Genomic DNA, 23,205 nt, shown 5'->3' with positions numbered 1-23,205 from the left:
GACATCCTCATCTTAATCTGCTCCGGTAGGTAAATAAAATGTTTAAGATAACGTTACCTTGTTATGTTAGCTTCCGTTTCGCTAATGGTGCGTTCGCGTTCTCCTCGGAACTCCGAATTTCCGACTAGATGAACATGAACGCGCTCTAAAGTTTGGCTTTACTTTACTAAATGCGACGGGTGATTGGGTGAAAGTAAAACCAGTGACAACGATCTAAGTGTGAGGCATCATCGTTTTAATCTGCTCCAGCAGCTAAATAAACTGTTAAAGATAACGTTAGCTTGATATGTTAGCTTCCATTGCCACCGTTATCAGCTAATGGTGCGTTCGCTTTCTCCTCGGAAATTCTAACTTCCCAGTAGGAAAAATCAATTGAAAAAGGATGGCAAAAGGAATGAAGATACACAGTAAATTTAGTTCACAGTAAAGATATTTGCTTCAGTTTAATTATCAGCTTATAAAACTACAAGGACGATGTTAATACAAACAGTTGAATGTTATTTAATCGTGATATTTATCAAATATTCATATATTGAGAAAAATATACATTTAATTATAAAAGAGAATTAAAATAATAAACACTCAAAAGTATCGAAAATTGGTACCGTTAAGTACCGGTATCGACTCGTAGGTACCGGGAATTAGTACCGGATCGATTCAAATGTCAAAGGTACCCATCCCTAACTGGGGGTGTGTGTAGATGTGTTTGTGCCTCCTTTGTGTCTGCTTGAACTAATTTTGGTCAGAATTAGAAGCTCTGGGTAATGTGGTGATTGCTGATCAAACCTCTACAGAGTAAGAGTGTTTGTTGGTAGCTGGCATGTCACGCCCACTACACCAATTACAAGCCAAACCCTGAGATATTAGTAAAATCTAGAAGAGTGGAGCTAGCCCGGTAAATTGGCTTGTAACAATTGGCATCTAGCAAGACCCTGAAAGGGGTCCTGATGGTTCAGCTTTTATTCTGAAAGGAACCGTTGCCAGGTGGAACATGCAACAGATTTCGTCCAGCTTGTCGTTAGGTTCTTTCGGCTGAAGAGGAAAGTTTACGGATTGGCCACTCCGACAACTTCTCTAGAAAGCTTTGAACTGAAGTTAAGATGACGCGGGGCATAGTTTTATAATTTGGATGTTTTGATTTATGGTCGAATCAAAAAAGGACAACAAGAGGGGATTTACCAAGCACCAACAAAATCACGCCTCGCGTCAGATCTGGAAGGTTGTCATTGGATCAGAAAAAGGAAATGTGTCACGATATTTTAGCATTATGTGTGATCAGTCTCTAGTGGAAATATTTAAAGTTATATTACTTATTATAATACTATCATAGGATTATAATATCAAGTAATTAATCTTTTCATTTCACAGATTGGTTGGACATTGGCTTCACAAGATTATTTGGACTAACAAAGTTATTTGATTATTATTTAAGTAGAAAGAGTTGTCTTCTTTTCTTCTTTCTTGTGCTGTTCGGAGAAGCAATAGTTTAGATAAGCACAGAGCATAAGTGACCTTGACCCATCCTTGTAGATTAGGTTTGTGTCAGAAACTTCTGGATTTGCTTTGAGCAGAGCAAAACAGAGCAGGGCCCTGTGATCTGATTGTTCCATACGTTCCTAACCGAACACTTCACTCTCAGACTGCAGGTTTACTGGTAGTTCCCAGAATATCTAAAAATAGGATGGGAGGCAGATCTTTTAGTTATCAGGCTCATCTCTTGTGGAACCAACTCCCAGCTTTAGTCCGGGAGGCAGACACCTTGTCTACTTTTAAGAATAGGCTTAAAACATTTTTATTTATAGGGCTTATGGTTAAAATCTGATGTTAGCCTAGATCTGGACAAGTGGGGGAGTAGAGGAAGGTGGAGTGTACAGTCGGTAAAGATGACTCTCCCTTGCCCTGCCTCCAACATGCCTCCATCTAAAAGGCTAGACTATCCAGAGTTTTCTCTGTAGTTATGCTGCTATAGGCTTAGACTGCTGGAGGACACACTGACTATTTTCCACACTTGACTACTTTCTTCTACAATTAGCTCTTTAACTGCATTATTTCCTGCTATTTCAGCTGTTAACTTTTTTTCTAAGTATTTTTCACCCCAGAAGAAGCTACAATGATCTGCTGAGCTGTGGTGGCCTCATGGAGGGGGCCATCGGCTTGAACACTGCTGTTAACCACTTAAACATTCTCCCTCTCCTGATAATAACATTTTACTTTATTTGACATTGAATGTGCTACTACTAGTTTACCCATTTAATTATTGATCCACTAGGATAAATACAATAAAGTTTATCTCTCACCAAATAGAATATTTACTAAGAAATCCCAATATAACCATAGAAATACTACTTGGTATATATGTTGTGTGTGTGTGTGTGTGTGTGTGTGTGTGTGTGTGTGTGTGTGTGTGTGTGTGTGTGTGTGTCTGCTCTGTCTTCTCGATCCCCAGTGAGTCATGGTGGATGGTTGTGTAACATCCAGCAATGGTCAGTTTAGGTACAGTCTGACTTTTCAACATCTATTCAACATCTGGTCAGAAAGGAGACACAACACTGCATGTGTTCAACATGTTTTGACGACGAGGTCCTCACACCTGCACTCACACAATAACAAGTACTGTTAAGTTAAAGTCCAACACATAACTTGCCCTTTTAACCAGTCAGAACATCAGGTCTCAAATAAGGCATTTTTCTGAGTTGTCTTGGTAACATCTCCCAAGTTGTCATCCTTTGATTGGCAAAACCTTAAAACTGGATCATCCTGAGTGATTCGGCAGGTCTAGAGAATCGCTCAGACCGGCCATCTGTAGCAACACCTCTTTAACCATCAACGATTTTGACACGTCGTCAAAACCTTTTTGCACCTGCAAAACTGATGAGCAAACAGTTCCTGCAGAAACAAAGCTGATATAGTTCAACTCCTTAAGAGTCCGCCAGACGCACGGTTCCATCCAGCTATTGTGACCTGAGACATCTCTGGACTGAAGAGTCGGTACCACGGTATTCTACAGCCCTCCGGTGCCAGAGGTCAGCCGACCCCTGCGACTTTCCGATCCACCAAGAGCGTCTCTCCAAAATGGGTGAAGTAGACATGACAGATTGCGTCTGATGTTCTTCTGATGATAAGAACTTTATAGCTTAGAGCAAACCAAATTCTTTTCACCAGAACTCATCTTATTTTGATAAGGAAGCTCTGACTGACATCACATTCACACATAGGTTCCTTCATCACGTTTAGTGGCATCCACTCACAGTAAATGCTTAGGTAATTAGTCATGTTTTAATTGCTTGCTAAATAAATTCTTACTTTTATAAACTTGACTCTTTCTTGAAGTAACACGAAGTGTGGTTGATCACTGAAAAAGCAAAGAACCTAGACCGTCTGAATTAAAACCTATAATCTTCTGAATTAAATCCTAGAATCTTCTGAATATAAAATAAAGACCTTAGCAGGTTAATATTTAATATTTATATATAATATTACATCTTCCTGGTCATAACAAATAAAAATCATTGATTTGCCTACGCTGCAGCTGCTTATACTGAGCCAGGATCCTCTGGAGGTTTCTTCCTGTTAAAAGGGAGTTTTCCTCTCCACTGCCGCTGCATGCTTGCTTGCTTAGTATGAAGATTGCTTTAAAGACTCTGACACTAGTCAGTGACTCGATGCAACCTGCTGGGTTCCTTATAAAGGAAACCTTTTACTGATTGGCTTAATGACCTGACCTGTGTTGGAATTTTTACTGTGTGAAGGTCCTTGAGACAACTCTTGTTTTGATTTGGCACTTTAAAAATAAACTTGAATCCATTTTTTTACCCACTCACTCACCCATCTATAAATCCATCAATTCCTCCACCCACTCATCCATTCATCCGTCCATCTACCCACTCATCCATCCATCCATCCATCTACCCACTCATCCATCCATCCATCCATCTACCCACTCAACCATTCATCCGTCCATCTACCCACTCATCCATCCATCCATCCATCCATCCATCCATTCATCCACTTGCCCATCCATCTACCCATATACTGTAGATGTTCTTTATTTCTGAAGTTTCTAATTCACATTGGCATTGAGAGTTTAAAATTAAAAATTTGAGAAATTAATTTAGAGCTGCAGTGCTACAAAAGATCAGCCAGTAAAATGTTAGAACACATCCAAATATTGCTATCTGAAGCAATTTTTTAAACCTGAGTAGAATAAAATAAATCATATTGGTTGCCTCTTCTGAATCACATTCTACTTAAAAAAATTTAACTTAAACTTTACCCAAACTTTGTAAATCGTATAAAAAAGAATTTATCTCGACGTTTTGCTACGATCACATATTCTTTCGTGTTAAAGAATTTATTTACATGATTGGTTGGAGTTAGTGAGGAGGCTTTGTCTTGCCTGGGATGAAATTAGAAGCTAACAAAACACAACAAACGTGTAATGCTGAAAAGCAGACATAGAATAGATAGAACACATAGAAATCCTGGGTAAAATGACTGAAGTGGCAGCTGCAGCTGGGAAAGGTTTATATTTTCAAAAGTTAGTTAAGTTTAGCTTTTTAGCAGCTATGAATAATTAGATTTTACAGAGCTGAAATTATAAATGTCTAAACCCAGTGAAAAACATTTAGATGTGCGTGAAACTAAAAATTGCTTTAGAAGAAGAAGAAATAATATTTTTTATTGAGCCTCTTAAGATAAAAAATACAAAAACCACAATTATATTTTTTAATTATTAAAAATTCTGGGAGAAATAAAATTATAGCAGGTTTTATTTGCCAAATTGATTAAAAGTAAAATAATGAAACACAAGAAATGAGATTAAGTATTTTACTTTGAAAGCTCTCTTCAGAGACAAGTTCTAAAACGTGTCTACTATAATATTAATATTTTGTATGAAATGTGCCTTCTTAGGAAGTCTCAATAGTTGACATAATAAACTCAGAGAATGCACCATGAATTCTTTCTTGATTATTTTCAAGAAAATGTTTAATTTCCAAAATATTGCAAATACTTTCTGGAATTCCTGACAGACAGCTGTTAGATAAAGTGTTGTTTATGTCAATGGTGTAGCCAGGAGGAGCAACCATCTCTAGCAACCCCTCACTCCACTGGCCAGGGCCATGCAGAGACCTTTTAAGGGGCGGGTGCTTAAAGTTAAAAGAGAGGCACATATAGAGCAACATTTTTAAACAGATTAATGATCCAACAAGTTTGAAAATTCAGATAACGAGCGACCTTGGGTTCAAACAACATATTATAAACCATGAAGAACATTTCATTTAGTGCCATTAATTGAAGGTAATGCTAGTTCATTAAAATTGTTTTAGTTTTTAAAGCTGACTTATTCTAGAGAAGTTACAACCACATATTTGCCCCTGATCCAAGTCCAAGTTGTTTGATTTTTGATTATTTTCTATTACTGAGTCAAGTTGTGAGACCAGGTGGTGAAGCAACGTGTTAAAAAGAAGACAAAAAGGGAGAACACCCAATTTGTCCTTCTATCTGTATTTGTCATTTTGTTCATTTAGCCTTAAAAAGCCACTCGTTCAGGAGTACATTGAACAGTATTCCAGATTAAAGAGTGTATTGTCATTGCAGGTACAACCAAATTGACTGTGCACTCACTAAAGACAGCTCACATAAGAGGTAGTAAAATATATGTAAAATAAAGTAAGTAACAACGAAAGTTACCCAGTGTGATCTACAGCTCTGTTAGCTGAGATATTTTTCCTGTCTGCAGGAAATTCCTGATCCAGTTCCATGGTCTCACTCTGAACTTTACACTAAACCTGAGAGCTCTGCTACCAACCCAACCACATCCTTTACACAATATCAGCCTGGATACCACCCTATCTCCTCATGAAGACACACACCCGCGCGTGCACACACGCACACACACACACACACAAACCTGAGGACCTCCTTTGACTTATTTTAGTCAATCCACTTTGCCTAACCCTAACCAATGGTGTTATGTTCCTAACCCTAATCCTAACCAAAAGGATCTAAATTAAGAGTTAATCCACACCATACCTCAGTTTCATATCATTTTCAGAATACTGCACATATTATGGCCAAAGGCTTGGTGCTGATCCAGAATATTTCGCTATTATTATAATAACATAAGAAAGACACAATAAAGTCATAAAATGTATGTATTTATGATAACATTTAATTTTACCATCTCTTTGTGGGAATCAGAACATTTATCACATGTTTAACACTCTTATGGCCATAATTATAATTATAACTGGGCCACCTGGTATTTTATTAGTTTATGGCTGTAAAATTGTAGTGCAAAAATGTTTGTAACTCTGCTCCTTTTTTCAGAACAACCTCAGCTTTCAGTGTCTGGTTTGTATTTGTTATTTATATTTTATACAGTCTGTAAAAATGCAGCTTAAATGATTTGAAACTGTGTAAATTTTTTACATTTATTGCTAAACAGGAACTTCCAAAAGACTTGGACAAACAATGTCAAATGAACAATTTAAAGTCTGAACTGTTTTACAAACACTCAGAAAACAGTGACTCCTGGCCTCATGTTTACCTGTTTAATGACTGCAGCCCTGTCTCTGACCACAGGTCTACGCTCTGGTTCAGAGAACGTTATGAAGTTAAATACATGTGAGGTAACATAAGATGACACTTATGCATCACAACTGTAGCTACATTCCTACCGGCATCAGAAAGATCAATAAGCCAGATAAACACATTTCCATCCCAGATAACATACTGCACTGATGTAAAATTGTGTTTTGAGCTAAATAGATATTTATAGTAAATATAAATAATGCAGGAATGAAGCTGACTCTTCCATTTAGTAAATAGTTTAGTGTTCAAATAAAAACAAGTGTGACTGTAATCTGTCTCTCCTCATGTCACCATCTACAGAAACAGCCTTCTGGGTCACCTGACCAACCAGGTAGATTTTCTGTGAGATGTTTCTTTCTAAAAGCTGCTGATGCTGATGATCAGATTAGCTCCTCCATTTTGTTTTCCGCACTCCCGTCGCAGTTTCCTTCCGTTTCCTGTGATGCTGAAAAGCTGTTTTTCTGGAGTTTCATGAATTACATCATGCAATACCTCATTTGAAAGCTTGTTTTATGTACTTTAAGAAACTGTTGGAATTATTTAATTATGATTATTTAATTCGATCAGCCATCAGAAGGTATGACGCTGAGAATCTAGAGTGAGAAATATCCAGGTCTGTGATTCTTTGGTGTGAGTTTCTCTAACACTTCAGAAATGTCTCTCATGTCCACCTTTCTGTCTCAGACATACTGCTACCTGACTCTGCTACACACACACACGGACTCAAATGTTAATGTAAACAGAAGCTCTGATATTAAAATCCTTCCAGCTGATGTGATGCAGACAGAATACAAACTCACAGGTAGATGACTGCTGCCGTCTGTCTTGACCCGAACTTAGAGGACCCATGAAGACACCAAACACAGTAAGACGATTAACAGTCTTTATTAGCCTGAAGCTATGAGGAGGTGTTACTGGAGTAATACTCAGGTAAGGGCAGAGTCGAAGGCAGGTGTGGGTCGCAGCCAGATGGGGATGGAGCAGGTACAGGGAGCAGGCTAGAGACGTGGTCATAGACAGGCGAAGGTCGTGGTGGCAGGCAGAGTTCTTAGCGATGTTCAGACGTGGAAACAAGGTTTTGAGACTATGATCAGGCAGGGTGACAAAAGGCTGGGAGATCTACTAGCAGGAGCGCTCAATAATCAAGCAGAGTGCTGGTGACTGACTGTGGAATATATGGCTGGTGAGGCAGGTGTGTGGCATGAGTTTGATGGTGAGTTGGCTGTGGTTGCTGGGGAAACGGGGCTTGGCTGGAGCTTGATGAGGGGACCAGGTGTGACGCATGAAGGCTGATGAGGTGAATGATGGAGGTCAGGGCATGGCAGGATCATGACACCGACATGCAAAACACCTCCCTGGCTGCAAATTGGAGTAGCAGTGGGGACAGCCAATCACACGTTAGTATGACGTGGCAGAGCCAATCAACAAGCGTGTGGGTGGGTCTATAGGAAAATAGGCTTCAGCTTGAGGCAGTTGCCTCAGCATGGTCCTAGTGCCTGACCTGTATCACAGTATGACAAATCTGGAAGGCAGGAAAAAGGACTTTGAACAAAAAGGGCATGTAGATTAGAGTTGCCCCCTCGAGATCTGTTTAAGCTCCAACCAGCCAAAAACATGTGTCCTAACCCTTACCCTAACCACAACCCTATAACAAACAGAAAAGTCGACACACGCAGAGTACTTTCATAAACTATAATTGTGCAAAACATTCTCTTTTGGTGATTGAGTGGTTATGATTAAAGTAGGCGTCAGGGTGAGGGTTATTTTTTTGTGAGAGGGGGTACTCAAACCGACATAACACCAGCGCCTGACACAAGGGAAACAAATTCTGGTGGGGGTAGATATTGGCACGACACTTGTCGACACTCAAACATCCCACAGAAGTCCTTGTAAGTTTTAGCCTGGCAAGCCAGACTAAATAAATGTATTATTTAGTCTGGCCATGCTCCATTGACGGCTCTCGGTTGTGGGGCGGGTTCTACCGTTGTCTTTCAAATGATCTCCGCATTCCACTGGACAATGAATGTGACATACTCTTGTTTCACTCTGTTGCATCATCCCACCCACCAGGCATATAGAGTGCTCTGATTGGCCCACAAAGCGGACAAAGCTCTGTGATTTGTTCACTAAGCAGATAGAGCACTATGATTGGCCCACGATTACGGACCAATCACAGCTCTTTATGTGTTTGAAATCCCTCTAGAGAGCTGTGATTGGCTCGCCAGAGTCCTGGTAGGAGCTGTTGAGGTTCCAATGGAGCATGCCTAGACCATTCTTTGCAAAGCAAGAATTTGGTCTAGTTCACTAGGCTATGTAAGTTTGATTTAGAGCAACACATGTCTGCCTTCTCCTCCTAAAGGCTGAAAGCAGAACTGCTGCTTGCTTTGCAGATAACAGTGTTGTCAGACAGGCTGTTGTCTTTTGCATGTTTTTATGAATGTATGGTTATTGGCAGTTCAGAAACACAGACAAGGCAGCAGCAGCAGCACAGTGCTGTCTCATGTGAAGGTTATGTCTAAAGAGCCACTCAAACCAGTTTGAAAGCAACCGTTTAAAGTGTTAAAATCTTTAAGAGGAAAAATCTCTCAGTGGCTCTTTATCAGATGGAATGGTGACAACATTTAACCCTTACCCAGCGTTTAAATTTTCTAACGTTAAAGTCATTTGAGCACAAAAAAATGCACTTACAAAGCTTCCCATAGAAATATTATACAATATTTCATAAGTCCCAATTGTTTTACATGAATTTCATCCTTGGCTTCAGCCCTAACAAAATATAATATGTGTGTGTTTCTCAGATTTAACCCCTTTATTGCCAGGTTTATTATCAAAACCAGAAGTTTGAAAACTGTACAAAAATATGAAAAAATCAAATCATTTTTTGTGTGTTATGTCCAGATGACCTTTTTTGTGGGTAAGTTGTCACAGCCTTGGAGTGTCACAGATAGGCATACAAATATTTTTTGCTCACTTTGTAGTTTTTGTGTGATGTCATATTTTCTAAAATACGCTCTGTTAAAGTCATTTGAGCACAAAAAGATGCACTTACAAAGATGGCCAGTTGAACCCTTTATTAAAGCACATGAACAAAGAAAAAGTGTGTGTGTGTGTGTGTGTGTGTGTGTGTGTGTGTGTGTGTGTGTGTGTGAGAGAGAGAGAGAGAGAGAGAGAGAAGAACAGAGGGGAGTGAGCTAACAGCTGCAGGTTAGGCACACAACTGATGAGTGCTCCTCGCATACTGCCTGTCCACATTTTCTGCAAAAGCGTGCATGCAAGCCTGTGCTTTGGTATGTAGCTCACCGCCGTGGTGGTGGAGGTGAAGAGGGAGGACAGAACCGCTCTGCTTATCTGCAGCAGCTGTGGGGGCAGCTCTGGCTTGTTGCGCCTAACTGTTCCCACAAGACACATTTTATTTTGGAGCAGCTCTTCTCCAAGGCCTAGTGATGTGAAAAAATTGTCTGTGGTGACAGTGCAGCCGCTCAGTCCCTCGGTGAGCTCCAGCACCACCCGCCTCCCTTGCTCCCTTTCTGCCGGGGCGTCTCCCGTCATCTTGCCCAGGTAGGGGATAATCCCCCAGGCATAAGAAGAGGCCACATCGCACACCACTCACAGCTTGATGCCATATTTTGCCGGCTTTGAGGGCATATACTACTTGGAAGTTGCAGCGACCTCTGAATCCGACGAGCTGTTCACCCACACACACATCTTCACCGGGATTTTAGGTGAGAGGGAGCCGGCCCACCCGGAAGACCCACACCTCCCGGAGGGAAGCGAGCTTGTACTGCTGCACCAACCGGCGTGCTGCCCTCAAGCGGTCATCAAACCGCACTGTTGCCGTCAGCAAATGGAACCTCCGCAGGCTCATTGTGGCTCTGAAAATCGGCCTCTCCGTTTCCTTCCCCCAGAGGCTTGCAGTAGATCCCCCCAGGAACGGAGCACCCCCAGCGGGGACAAGCAGCCCAAGGAATGCGTGGAGTTCGTCAACATCCATCCAGTTGTCATACTTTCTCCTCTCCTCTATATTAGTGTGTTTAATTATTATATCAAGGATTGTTATTGTTTAAAAAAATCGACGCTGTCCGCAATGCGGGTGATCCCTCGACGGTGGAAGTGTGAGGCCGACAGAGAATCCTGATGTCAGGTGTTGATCTGCTTTCAAACTTCTTTTCATGCTTGCGGCAGAAAGAAATTAATCCGGAGCTGAGTCTCATATGTACTTTTAGTCAATTGGTGCACCTGTGTCAACTGACCCCAACTCCATATAAACAAACTCAGCTCTGCAGGAATTTGTTTTGCAAAACAAATGTACACCTTTGAAGTTTTTCAGCCTTCATCTTAATTTTCATCCATGCTAATGCTTTGTGCTTGTTGAAATAACAATTTGCAAAAGTAAAATTGTGAGTATCTGAAATTTTGCAGAAAATCCTTTGTTTTTCATATATAGCATGCCTTTGATGAATATTCATGATTTCAACAGTGTGCATGAGAAACCCCCCCCCCCCCCACCCCCACCCCCACACGCACACACACCTACACCTGCACAACCGCTCCAAATAATGATCACAGATCTGTCTTTTGAAGATTTGTAAAGTGCTTTGATCCCTGCATGCCTGCACGAGCACACACAGAGTGACACATGTCAAAATGTCATTTTGAGAATGAGCAGATTTTCTACTTTCAGTAAAGGCTTATTTTTTAAGGCACACTGTAAAAACACAATCACCGAAAATTCAGAACACACACATGCAAACTATTGTATGGAATCTCTAAATAACACACACACCATTTTTTGCAAAATATGTATTATGATGGACTGTCAGAGGTAAAGAAATACAGCAGAATCATTAAATTCAAATGCAGTGTCAGTCATTACCCTGCCATATATGGAGAAAATGCGCCATCTAGTGGACAACGGTAAAAACTAAACATTGAATGCGTGACTGGTCTGGGAACACAGCGTGTCAGCACAAAAAAATGCTTTAATGTGAGGTAAGGGTTAATTATGAATGGTCACTTCTGCCTCAAAGCCCCGTCGCTCTGCTCTGGATAACGCCAGACAAAGTAGAAACCATCAGGTGGTGCATCAGGATGGAACCAGGTGAAACGCCTAAACTGAGCCAATACCAAACTGTCTGTTTCTGGGGTCGTTTACGAGGGTTTAAGACCATCAACTGGGTTCTGTTCTTCACTTTACGTTAGAATTTTTTACATAAACATGTCTTATGTCTGGTGGGATCTTGCGGCCATGGCAACCAGTTGCATTCCAGAATGATAAATCCAAATAGGAATTGGGAATTTCCCAGTTTAAAAACACAGTTGGTTCAGGGTGGATTTTCATTTGAATATTAATTAAAAAGTGTCTAATGTCCCAATAATGTTTCCTTTAATATTTGGGTTTCACATTTGAAGCTGCAGGATCTTTCAAATGTAGTGAGATGCTGCTCCAGAACGTTGGGTTTAATGTTGCATGAGGACTATTTATGACCTCCAACATGTGCGGCAGAGGCAGAGTGAAGGCTGACGTGCTCCACGACAAAACCCTGAGAACATGAACGTGCGTCGAATTGTGGGAAACTAATTAGCTTTATCATTCATAGGTGGAAGTGGAAATGAAATTCTGATTTAAACGTGGAGGTTCCGCCCAGTTAAGCATCAATTTCACGTTGAGTGAGCAGAATGTGAACATCTACTGTATGTTACACTGGCAGGAGTCCTTAGACTGGCCCTAAATGATCCTGGTTTCTGAATCAAATTCATTTGTTTTATTATTATTATTATTATTATTATTATTATTATTATTATTATTATTATTATTATTATTATTATTATTATTATTGTTATTGTTATTGTTATTATTGATGCATTGCCATTCTATTACAGCATATATTGTACAGTTAACCACATTAAGATTTGCTGCATTAAAATGACTCATTTTAGATTATTCTGGTAACCAAATCTAGGTCAAAGTGGGATCGAGCCACCACTGTGGTATTTTAATGCAGCTGCAGGTTGTTAGCCTGGTAAGCTAATCTATAGATGTGAATATATAGTCTGGTCGTGACCCATAGACGGAGCTCAGTTATGGGGCAAAATCTACAGTTGTCTTCCAAACTGTCTCTACATGCTATTGGACCACAAACAATGTGATGTTCTCACCCCTCTGAAAGTCAGTCAGCCTGCCATACCCTGTTGAAGCAGACACAAATACAAATTTTTTCTAAATTAAGGACTTACCGCTTTCTGCTCTTCACTAGAAAAGTCTCAATAGTCCAAAGTTGATGCCAAAGCTGTTTCAAATGAGCTGTTGTCATCTTTGTTGTTTCGCTCAGTCGCACCATCCTGCCCACCAAACCGATAGAGTGCTGTGATTGGTAAGATCGACCTGCTTCTGCTACCATCAGATCTAACGGCAAGATGGTGGTGCGTGTACATGCTGTGCCTTAGCGCTCTTCAAGGCAGCTCTTTTTAACTTGTGTTTTATTTTTAATTTAGTGAGTGCAACATATGGCTATGCAAACCCAAAATACAGTTTACGCAAGCTAATCAGCATCAGTCTGAAACAAATCGAGCACTCTGACTTTCCAAATGAGAGCATGAGGACACCGGCGTCTCAGTGGATTACTCTTCTTGCCGTGAGGCGACAGAGGCGGTGCAGAGACAGAAAGCAGGCCGAGCCAGCATCTGTGCTAGGCTAGCATGAGTTCCACTGCCTAGTCTCTTCTTAGCAAGCGTACGATCGCTACCAAACAAAATGGAGGAATTAAGTATTTCCATATCTGCACAGAAGAGCATGCAAGACTGCTGTATCACGGTGTTCTCAGAGACGTGGCTTAATCCAACTATCCAGCTAGCAGGCTGCACCGCGCTGACAGGACAAATGGCTCTGCTAAGATCAGAGTGGGCGGACTGTGTGTGTACACAAATAACAGCTGGAGCACTGATGTTAAGATCACTGAGACTCATTGCTCCCCCGACCTTGAATATCTGTCTGTAAGGTGCCAGCCCTTCTACCTACCTTGGGAGCACTCCACCATCACAGTCACTGCTGTTTGTAGTTGCTGGTGATTTCAACGACGCAAATCTTAAGACGGTACTTCCCAAATGATATGATCATGTGCAGTTCCCCACAAGAGGTGAAAATGGACTTGATCATGTTTACAGCAACAGCCCTCCCCCACCTAGGCCAGTCTAACCACATCTCCCTGTTTCTAACTCCAGCATAGACCACTCAACAATACAGCGCTGCCAGGTCAGAGCTGAAGACGGGCATCAGAGAGGCCAAGGTGGCACACAGGAGAAGGATTTGACTTTGCTGGACCCCCACCAGTATGCCTACAGTACAGAACCAACAGATCAACAGATGATGCCATCTCTATCACCCTCCACACTGTTCTGACACACCTGGAACAACCAGGTATGTGTGCAAGGCTGCTATTTGTGGACTACAACTCTGCATTCAGCAACGTTCTCCCCAGCAGACTATTCCACCTGGCCTTGAGCACAACATCTGCCTCTGGATACAAAACTTTCAAACAAACCGACTACAGTCTGTTAGGTTAGGCCACCACCATTCCTCTTCCCTGTCCTTCAGGAGCCCCACAAGGCTGCATGCTGAGTCCCTTCCTGTACTCCCTGCACATGCATGACTGTAAGCCCACCCACAACACCAACGCTATCATTAGGTTTGCCAATGATACAACCGTAGTGGGCCTTATCAGCCAGGGAAGACGTGCAGCAGCTGGTGGACTGGTGCACAGCTAACAACCTGACCCTGAACATCAACAAAACCAAAGAAATCCTCACTGATCCAGGAAGGAAAAAGGTGGAGCACCAGACACTCACAATTCAATTCAATTCAATTCAAGTTTATTTACATAGCACCAAATCACGACAAGAGTCGTCTCAAGGCACTTCACATAATAAACATGAGGGTTCTCAGGAAGATCACCCTGAAACAAAAACAGCTGGTGTGGTTTTATCACTGCTCCTTAGAAAGCGTCCTGACCATGGATGTAATTTTTTTGGGGGGAGGGGGGGGGGGACTGGGGGGGACATGTCCCCCCCACTTTTTCCAAAGTGAAGTTTGGACCCCTGCACTTTTTACCATCCAAAAACAATATTACGCTATGTTAAATTGACACTAGTTGAGCTCTAGGACCAAGCGGAAAACAACCGTTTGTGTTGAAGCCTGTTTCCCATTAGAGCATATGTAAAGACCCCCCCCCCCCCCCCCCCGCTGCCCCCCACTTCTAAAGTGAAAATTACGTCCAAGGTCCTGACCAACAGCATCCTGGTGAGGTACAGCAGCAGCTCTGCAGCTGACAGGAAGGCCCTGCAGAGAAAATAACACGCACCTGCTTACCCTGGATGGCTTCACCACTCGCTGCCTTTCAAAAAACCATAAACATCCTAAAGGTCTTAACACACCCTGGACCATCTCAGGCTTCTTCCATCTGGTAAACAACACAGAGCAATAAAAACACACACCAACAGGCTGGTAAACAGCTTCTATGCAAGAGCATCACTGAACTGAGAGTTGTTGCTAGGAAGTCACAATAACAGTGGTTCTGCTGGACATTAGTGCACTGCAGCTCCATTACGTTAACCCTGATACCTCGTGTGATTCTTTACATTTATATTATGTTTACTTTATATTCCAGTTTAAACTTGTCCCATTACTGTGCTTACATTTACATGTTTAAACAGATTGTGTGTGTGTGTGTGTGTGTGTGTGTGTGTGTGTGTGTGTGTGTGTGAGTGAGAGAGAGAGAGAGAGAGAATCAGTTTATTTTACTATCTGCTTACACGAGCTGTGTTTAGGGAGCTCAGAGTGAGTTTGGTGTTCACCTGCAAAGACAATACAATTATCTTGAATCTGAAATTCAGTTTAAATCAGCCAATATTTAAAGTTCATACTAAGAGTGAGTCCATAATTCCGGCTACCTGTAACATTTGGGCCACAGGGAGGCTTTTTGAAATATTCAATGAAATTCTCCTTTTTTTATTTGGGTTTAAAAACATTAAAATAAACGTGTGCTATTTCAAATGAACTTATTGGCTAACTGACTACATGACAAATTGTTTCACAAATATTGTAACACTTGTTTTATTCCTTCCTCGGGTTTTGTTACATGCCTGAAAGGTCATGTTAAACAAATAAACATCCATCCATCCATTTTCTGAACTTGCTTGTCGATGTAGGGTCGCGGGGGGTGCGATCAGGCGGGGTACACCCTGGACAGAGAGCCAGTCCATCGCAGGGCAACACAGAGACACACAGGACAAACAATCATGCACTCACGGACAATTTAGACAGACCAATTAACCTAACAGTCATGTTTTTGGACTGTGGGAGGAAGCCGGAGTACCGGGAGAGAACCCACCCATGCACAGGGAGAACATGCAAACTCCATGCAGAAAGATCCCAGGCCGGGAAGCGAACGTCAACAGCTCTAACCACTGCGTCACTGCGCAGCCTAACAAATAAACACGCACACACACACAAAAAAACCCAATATTCAGTCCAAACTTGTCAGAGTGAATCCAGAAATAGAGCTAAAGAATGAACCCAGTGGGTTTTAGAGTGAGAAAACAAATTTTCAGATGTTAATCGGCTGATGCACCGTTTATAAACACTGTGTGATGTTCTTCACGTACAACAAGTTGTGGATGAACTGCAGAGGTCCAACATGAGTCTAAACCGAATGAACCCAGAATCTGAGTTAGAAGAACATACCTGTTAAAACACACACACACACACACACACACACACACACACACACACACACACACACACACACACACACACACACACACACACACACACACACACACACACACACACACACACACACTGAGAGAGAGAGAGAGAGAGAGAGAGCGAGAGAGAGAGAGAGCGAGAGAGAGAGAGAGAGAGAGAGAGAGAGAGAGAGAGAGAGGGGGCGGGTGGGAAAAGCAGGAGAGAGATAGGGAGGCGCGCAGAGGTCTGCAGTCTAAAATCTTGGCTCGCATAAAGCCGACACGACGCTTTGGCTGAGATTTTGGGATTATCTCATCATCCTGCACGCTTCAACGTTGGTCCAGAAGTTCTCCAACGACCGAGGAGATCTTTAGTTGGATTAGGATCACCGCTGAGGCTCTCCACCATCTCCGAAGAGTTCTGACGTGGATTAGTGGCTTTTAAACATCTAAACTGAGGATAAATTCGACAGCAGGATACACAAGTCTTCAACCAGGAGTCTGTTGGCTTTCGTGGGTCTGGTGAATTCGGTCACATCTGTGGATCCGACGGAGGATTTTCCAGACTCCCCCCTCCCCCCGCCCCCAGTCTTACTGGGTAGATCACTGTCCATTTCCCTCTCCCCCTCATTCCGCTTGCCTCCCCTCTTCTCTCCCCCTCCTGTAAAATCTATCTTCTCAGACACTCTGAACCCCTCGATCCCCGCATGACATGGTTCAGTCCAGCTGTGAGATCCGAGCCTCCTCCATGCATTGGGATTTTTCTCAGCACCGACACCGAGTGAATCTCCCTTTTCTGCGCATCTGAGAACTCATCGTGCCTGCCCAATTAGAGGAAGAGAAGAAGAAAAAGCCTTGTCATGACCGCCACTTCCCATCGGGACGGAGCAACGGGACTCGGGAGGAGAGTGGAATGTAGGGAAAGGGACGGGGTTCGGATTTTCTCTCTAATGAAGGCGGGAGTACAGTTCTGGAGCCGCGCGCTGCTCTTATACACGGGGCTGCTGGCCGCCTCGGTGAAGGGTAAGTCCCCATCCTCATAGCTGGAGACACACACACACACACACACACACACACACACACACACACACACACACACACACACACACACACACACACACACACACACACACACACATCTCTCTCCTCCCGCTCGCTGACTGAATGCAAATCAGCAACAGCTACTCAAAATGACATTTAGGATCAGACTTGTGACGTGGCTGATCACCACTCACACTTATTAAAGCTGCCCGCGGGGGTGGGGGGTGTTATTCTTCAATTACGCAGAAAAACGAGTGTGTGTGCTGGTGTGTGTGTGTGTGTGCTGGTGTGTGCTGATTTTGTCACTTTCATAAACTCACATCTTAAACTAAAATTACCATTTGCCATTTAAAACGATTTTATTGGTCTCACGCACGCGCGCCTATAATGAACTCTTGCACGGACACGCAACAGATTGTCTCCCTTAAAGGCGAGGCTCGGTTTGAGCACTGAGAAATCCTCCCGTTTTTCTTTTTTCAACTCTTTTTTTGGCAAAGCGAGCCGGTCGCTCCATCACTGTCTCCGATTCCCTCCGCTGTAAGAACACTATTTTTAGCCGAAGCCAAGAATACTGCCACGGGCACAATATGAATCTGACAGTGACTCATGGCTCTGCTGCTCACACTCATACCTGTGACCGGACACCTCACAACCCACAGGTGCTGGGGGTGTGTTCTGGTGCAAAATGGTCCGGGACAATAACATCATGTCTGCCAGTCCATCTCACGGATTCAGGATGAACGAACTTCCAGCAAGGTGACATCAGCCTGTCAACAAGGTAACCATGTAAACTTTAGCTGGTGTAGGGAGGTTCAGGAATCATGTGCAGGGTGGGGGTGGGGGGTGTCTGGCGGGTCCCTCGGTGCTGCTGCAGCCACCAGCAGTTGCCTCATCCTCCCATTGAGCGGCACCAGAGCTTCGCGCTGTGAACAGGGACAAGGAGACCTGTGGTTCGGTCCACAGACTTAATCACACTCGCAGACATTCACCGAATTTGCAGATTGATGTGTTTAAGATCCTGCAGATATCAAACGGATATTAGCCCAATCTCTCGCAGACTGTCAAATATCTGTCTCGATTTGCTCACAAGTCTTTGTTTAATACCACCCGACTCAGCCAAGTTAAGAAAACAGATCCTTAGGATGATTCAGACAGAGAGAGATGTGTGTGAGGTTTCCGGCAGAGCCGCGCAGCTCCTCCTCACAGCAGCGGTCCCAGAGGAGCCACCGCTCAATGAGCAGCAATCAACCTTCACTCATTTTTTGGGGGTGGAGGGTGTGTGTGTGTGTTCGGCGGGGGGGGGGGGGGGGGGGGGGGGGGGGCTGACGCGTCCTCTCTGTCTTTTCAGCCCTGCCATTATCAGATCATTCCTCAGCGATAACCTGGACTTGGTCATGATGTAACCCGCAGTAACGGTCTGACGATCATCTCCACCTTTCCGTTAAAGCAGTTTGTGTGTGTGTGTGTGTGTCCGTGCGCGTGCAAGGGTGGGTGGGAGTGTGAAGGTATTTTAGGATGGATGTGTTATCTCCCTTTGTGTGGAGATAAGGACAGGATGCTAAATTCTGTTTAGTAGGACTGAAACAGCTGATGGTGTTACGCATCAGCTGACCAGGGGGATCTCCAGCTCCGGGGTGACGTCTTCAGCACCAGGGACAGCTCCTCTACCGACAGCAGCAAGAGAACAATCATCTGAATGTTTCGTAATACATTCAGTGTTTCTAGAGCTTCTAACCACATGATCTCCAGTTCCTTCTGGATTGATTCATTTTACACGTCTTAGGCCAGTGCTTAGTTATGTTCATCACTCACCCTCATAAACCACACCATGGTTGTCACCAGTAATGTGAATGAAAATACCAAACTAGACACTGTGATGAAACATCTCTGATGCATACAATGATCCATTAAGTGATAATAAGCTGTGTTCTTCACTGTTTGGGTCCGACCAAAATAGGAAAGGCATTTTCACAGCTTGGTTCCTCTGGTCCAGATCAGGTCATAATTCTGTACACGTGTAGCTTTACAGTAGTTTGGGTTGCTGCTATGAAAAGGCAAACATCAGTGCAGTCTGCTGATTGGCCAGACAGCCTGGGGGCGAGATTACTAGAGGTCAAAACAGGAAGACAAGACAGCACAAGGCAGCTTTTTTACACATACAGTTGAGTGACAGCCCCATAACTGATGGGTTGCAGGATGGAGCCCTGCTCACTCTGCTGCAGTCTCTGTGCCCTTGGGCAAGATACTTAATTCTCCTTGCCTGGTTGGAGGGGCCAGAGCTAGCTACGACAGCCTCACCTCTGTCAGTAGGTCCCAGGGCAGCTGTGGCTACAATGTGGCTCATTACCACCAGGGTGAATGAGTGAATGACCGGATGTGTTGTAAACACGATGGGGGCATTGTGACCAAAATCATCACGGTTTTCAGTGTTGTCGCGGTATTTTTTTAAACGTGTTACATTTTCAGGCAACTAAATAAACCCTGTATAATACGGTCCTCAGTTTGTGTCTGAATTTTGCCTAAAATGTGTTATTTTGTAATTATGTTATTTGTTTGCATTTTCCCCTTTAGTCTTTAAAATACCAATATTTGCCCATAACTTCTTATTTTTTGTCTGTTTGATGTCATCATTTTAAAAATATTAGATCAGATGATACTCAGTACTCAAGTAGCCTTCTAATCAGATACTTTTTTTACCCTTACTTGAGTAATAAACCCTATATCAGGAAAATATTGTCCTCAGTTTGTGTCCTTCCAGTGAGCTTTGCAGATGTGGGAAAATGTCATCAGGCAGTAATCATTGTTAAATTCATAATTATTCTCGGAGAGAGACCAACTCTTATCTGCCCCTGGGAGCCCCGTAATGCATAGCGTCATTTCAACATGGGGGTGTCCGCGACACGGTTTATATGCAGGTAGCGGCGCTGCGGCTGCTTTATATAGCGACTCGTTGCATTCTTCCTCAACCCAAATCCTCGGATCACGCATTTTAGCTAAAACGCTAACGTTAGCTTGCCTTGGGTTGACTGTAGAGTTGTGGGTGATGGTCACGCAGATGTGTTATGAGATTTGAAGCGTTGCTGCCTTTCACAGACACTTTTTCTGCACGTGCTGCAAACAGGATAGCCGTCTTCTATCAAATGTCCCTCGGCATTCTTCAAATATCCAAAAGATGCCCGTACTTCCGATGTTGTCTTCTTTGAGGGATAAAAAATGTCCTCCTGAGCGCTGCCGTCTCCTCCTTTGGCCATTATATCAGCTTTAGCTTCAAGAAAGTTGTGGTTGTAAGCAAAGTGTGCATGTGCCGCCGGCAACTTCAGCAGATGATACGGTGGCTGGTAAGGGTCACCGCGCCTACACCGCAGCCACGATAAACCCACCGAGATAATAGTTTTTTTAAAAACAAGACGTTTATTATTATTGTCAACTTTTTTACCGGGTTTTATGCTACACCGGTTACTGTGACAACCCTAATATATATATATATATATATATATATATATATATATATATATATACACTTCCATACAGTATATCCAAACTTCATCATTCCAGCATTCTAAGAATCCAGACTGACTGTGTAACCTGTAGTGCTTGTATAACATTTGTTTACATATGTGAAAATTGCACAAGTAATTGTACGATCATCTATTGAAAACACTTGACGATTTAAATAGTTTTATAGCTCATGTTTCCTCTCATCGGTATCTTTGTTTCTCGTCCATCAGCCTGTGACTCTCAATCTGAGACCCGGCATCTTCACACTCTGGTGCCTTTTATCTCTCCCATTTCTCTACATAAAACACCGAGCAATAGAGGAGGCAAATGATCTATTAACTTAAAGCTAAGGACATGCTTGGACTGTAAACGGTGTGTGTTGGAATCTAGGGGAGGAGAGCTGCAGAGACATTTAGCTGAGTAGATCGGCGCTCATGCTGAAGATGTGAAAATGGCTGGCAGAGCTACGGATGTGGAGATGGGTGATAATGTCAGCTGAGAGGAAATCTGACTCCTTTGTTTTGTGCATTCTGGCCTCCTCTTAGTAAACAAACAGTTTGGAGGTCAGGTTTTATTATCCAGCATCAAGCAGACATCTATTTCAACAACTAACAGCTTGTTTATGAGCCTGTGGGCTCGTGCACATGTGTGGTTGGATGAGTTTGAGACATAACCCACTTTAACTCTGGGACACTCAGACCTGAGGGCTGTTAGATCACTGAAAAAGGTTCAGAAGAATTTCACAACCAACAACAGTCTGTAGGTTTACATATTTCAGTTGATGTAAATGGTTAATCCTCATGAGTGCCTTTGTTTACCTGCCCACCTGCTGATGTGTCAGCCATGCTCCTCTGTCTTCTCCTTCTACCCCACCACCTTCCTGCTCCTCCTTCGTTGTCCTTTCTGGTGATTCATACTGTCATCTGTCTCCAGATGGCCCGAGCTCTGTCACTGCACTTTGTTACAGCTACATGCACTCACACACTCACACACACACACTCACACACACACTGACTGCCCCAAGAAAACAAGAATTCAGAATTTTTGAGCAACGTCATCCACTTTTTTTCCCACAACCACACTATCCAGTTAAAGGATTAGGGGGTGCACACATGCGGCAATTCTGGATTAGATGGACAACACATCAGATGAAACGGAAGTTAAAAAATAGCAGAAAAAGGGAACTGAGCACTGTGCCTTATTGGGTACAGTTACATCAACAGTTTCTATGTTTCTGTGGGAAAATAACTTCCATCCATCCATCTATCTTCTGAACCCGCTTGTCCACGCGGGGGGGGGGGGGGGGGGGTCTATCTCCAGCAGTCAACGGGCAAGTAGGCAGGGTACACCCTGGACAGAGAGCCAGTCCATCGCAGGGCAACACAGGGCAAACAATCATGCACACACACACACACACACACACACACTCACACCTAAGGACAATTTAGACAGACCAATCAACCTATCAGTCATGTTTTTCGACGGTGGGAGGAAGCCAGAGAACATGGAGAGAACCCACGCATGCACAGGGAGAACATGCAAACTCCATGCAGAAAGATCCCAGGCCGGGAATCGAACCCAGGACCTTCTCGCTGCAAGGCAACAGCTCTAACCACTGCGCTACTGCGCAGCCCCGGAAAAATAATTTCATGATAAAAATAATATCAGATCATAATGTGCCTTACCATCAATCTGTATGGTCACTGGTAAATGGTTTGTATTTGTATAGCATATTCTTAAGGTTCTACAACCCCCCAAGGCACTAACAATCAGTCATTCATCCATTCACACACATGGTGGTGATGAACTATATTGTAGCCACAGTTGCCCTGGGGTGCACTAACAGAGGTGAGGCTGCCATGCACAGGTGCCACCAGCCCCTCCAACCACCACCACCAGCAAGCAAGGTGGTTAAAGGGAGACAAGACACTTCCGGCTTGCTTTTAGCACCCCCCAGTGTCCGTTTGTAGAACCAAAACAAGGGGCCATTTTGGTCTGAAGCAAACAAGGAAGTGGCAAAAATTGCAGTTCCACCCTCATCCACTAGGGTCTGGCAGCAGAGGAGAGCAAATCCTCATTGGCTCCCATTTAAAAAATGTCCTTTTCACAGCAGAAATAAACATGTTTACAGCCTGGATCAAAACTCCATTTTAGGTTTAATAGATCTAGTTTACAGTCATTTCAATTCAAGTTTATTTATATAGCGCCAAATCACAACAAGAGTCGTCTCAAGGACCTTCACACAGTAAACACTCCAGTACAGGTCAGGTCATTAAGCCAATTAGTAACACGTTTCCTATATAAGGAACCCAGCAGGTTGCATCGAGTCACTGA

At 43.1% G+C, this 23,205-nt stretch overlaps 1 protein-coding gene across 1 annotated transcript in view; it reads left to right on the top strand.

The window, feature by feature from the left end:
- The first annotated feature begins 17,043 nt into the window (after positions 1–17,043).
- The window catches only part of csmd2 (CUB and Sushi multiple domains 2), a 338,433-nt gene continuing 332,271 nt past the window's right edge, over positions 17,044–23,205 (top strand). The window contains exon 1 of the mRNA XM_070541492.1: positions 17,044–17,355. Coding sequence (XP_070397593.1) covers positions 17,193–17,355 — 163 coding nt within the window. The 5' untranslated portion in view covers positions 17,044–17,192. The remainder of the gene's footprint in view (positions 17,356–23,205) is intronic.

Source organism: Nothobranchius furzeri, chromosome 11, assembly GCF_043380555.1.
Source record: "Nothobranchius furzeri strain GRZ-AD chromosome 11, NfurGRZ-RIMD1, whole genome shotgun sequence".
NCBI classification, from domain to species: Eukaryota; Metazoa; Chordata; class Actinopteri; order Cyprinodontiformes; family Nothobranchiidae; genus Nothobranchius; species Nothobranchius furzeri.
This window is presented reverse-complemented; position numbering and strand designations above follow the sequence as displayed.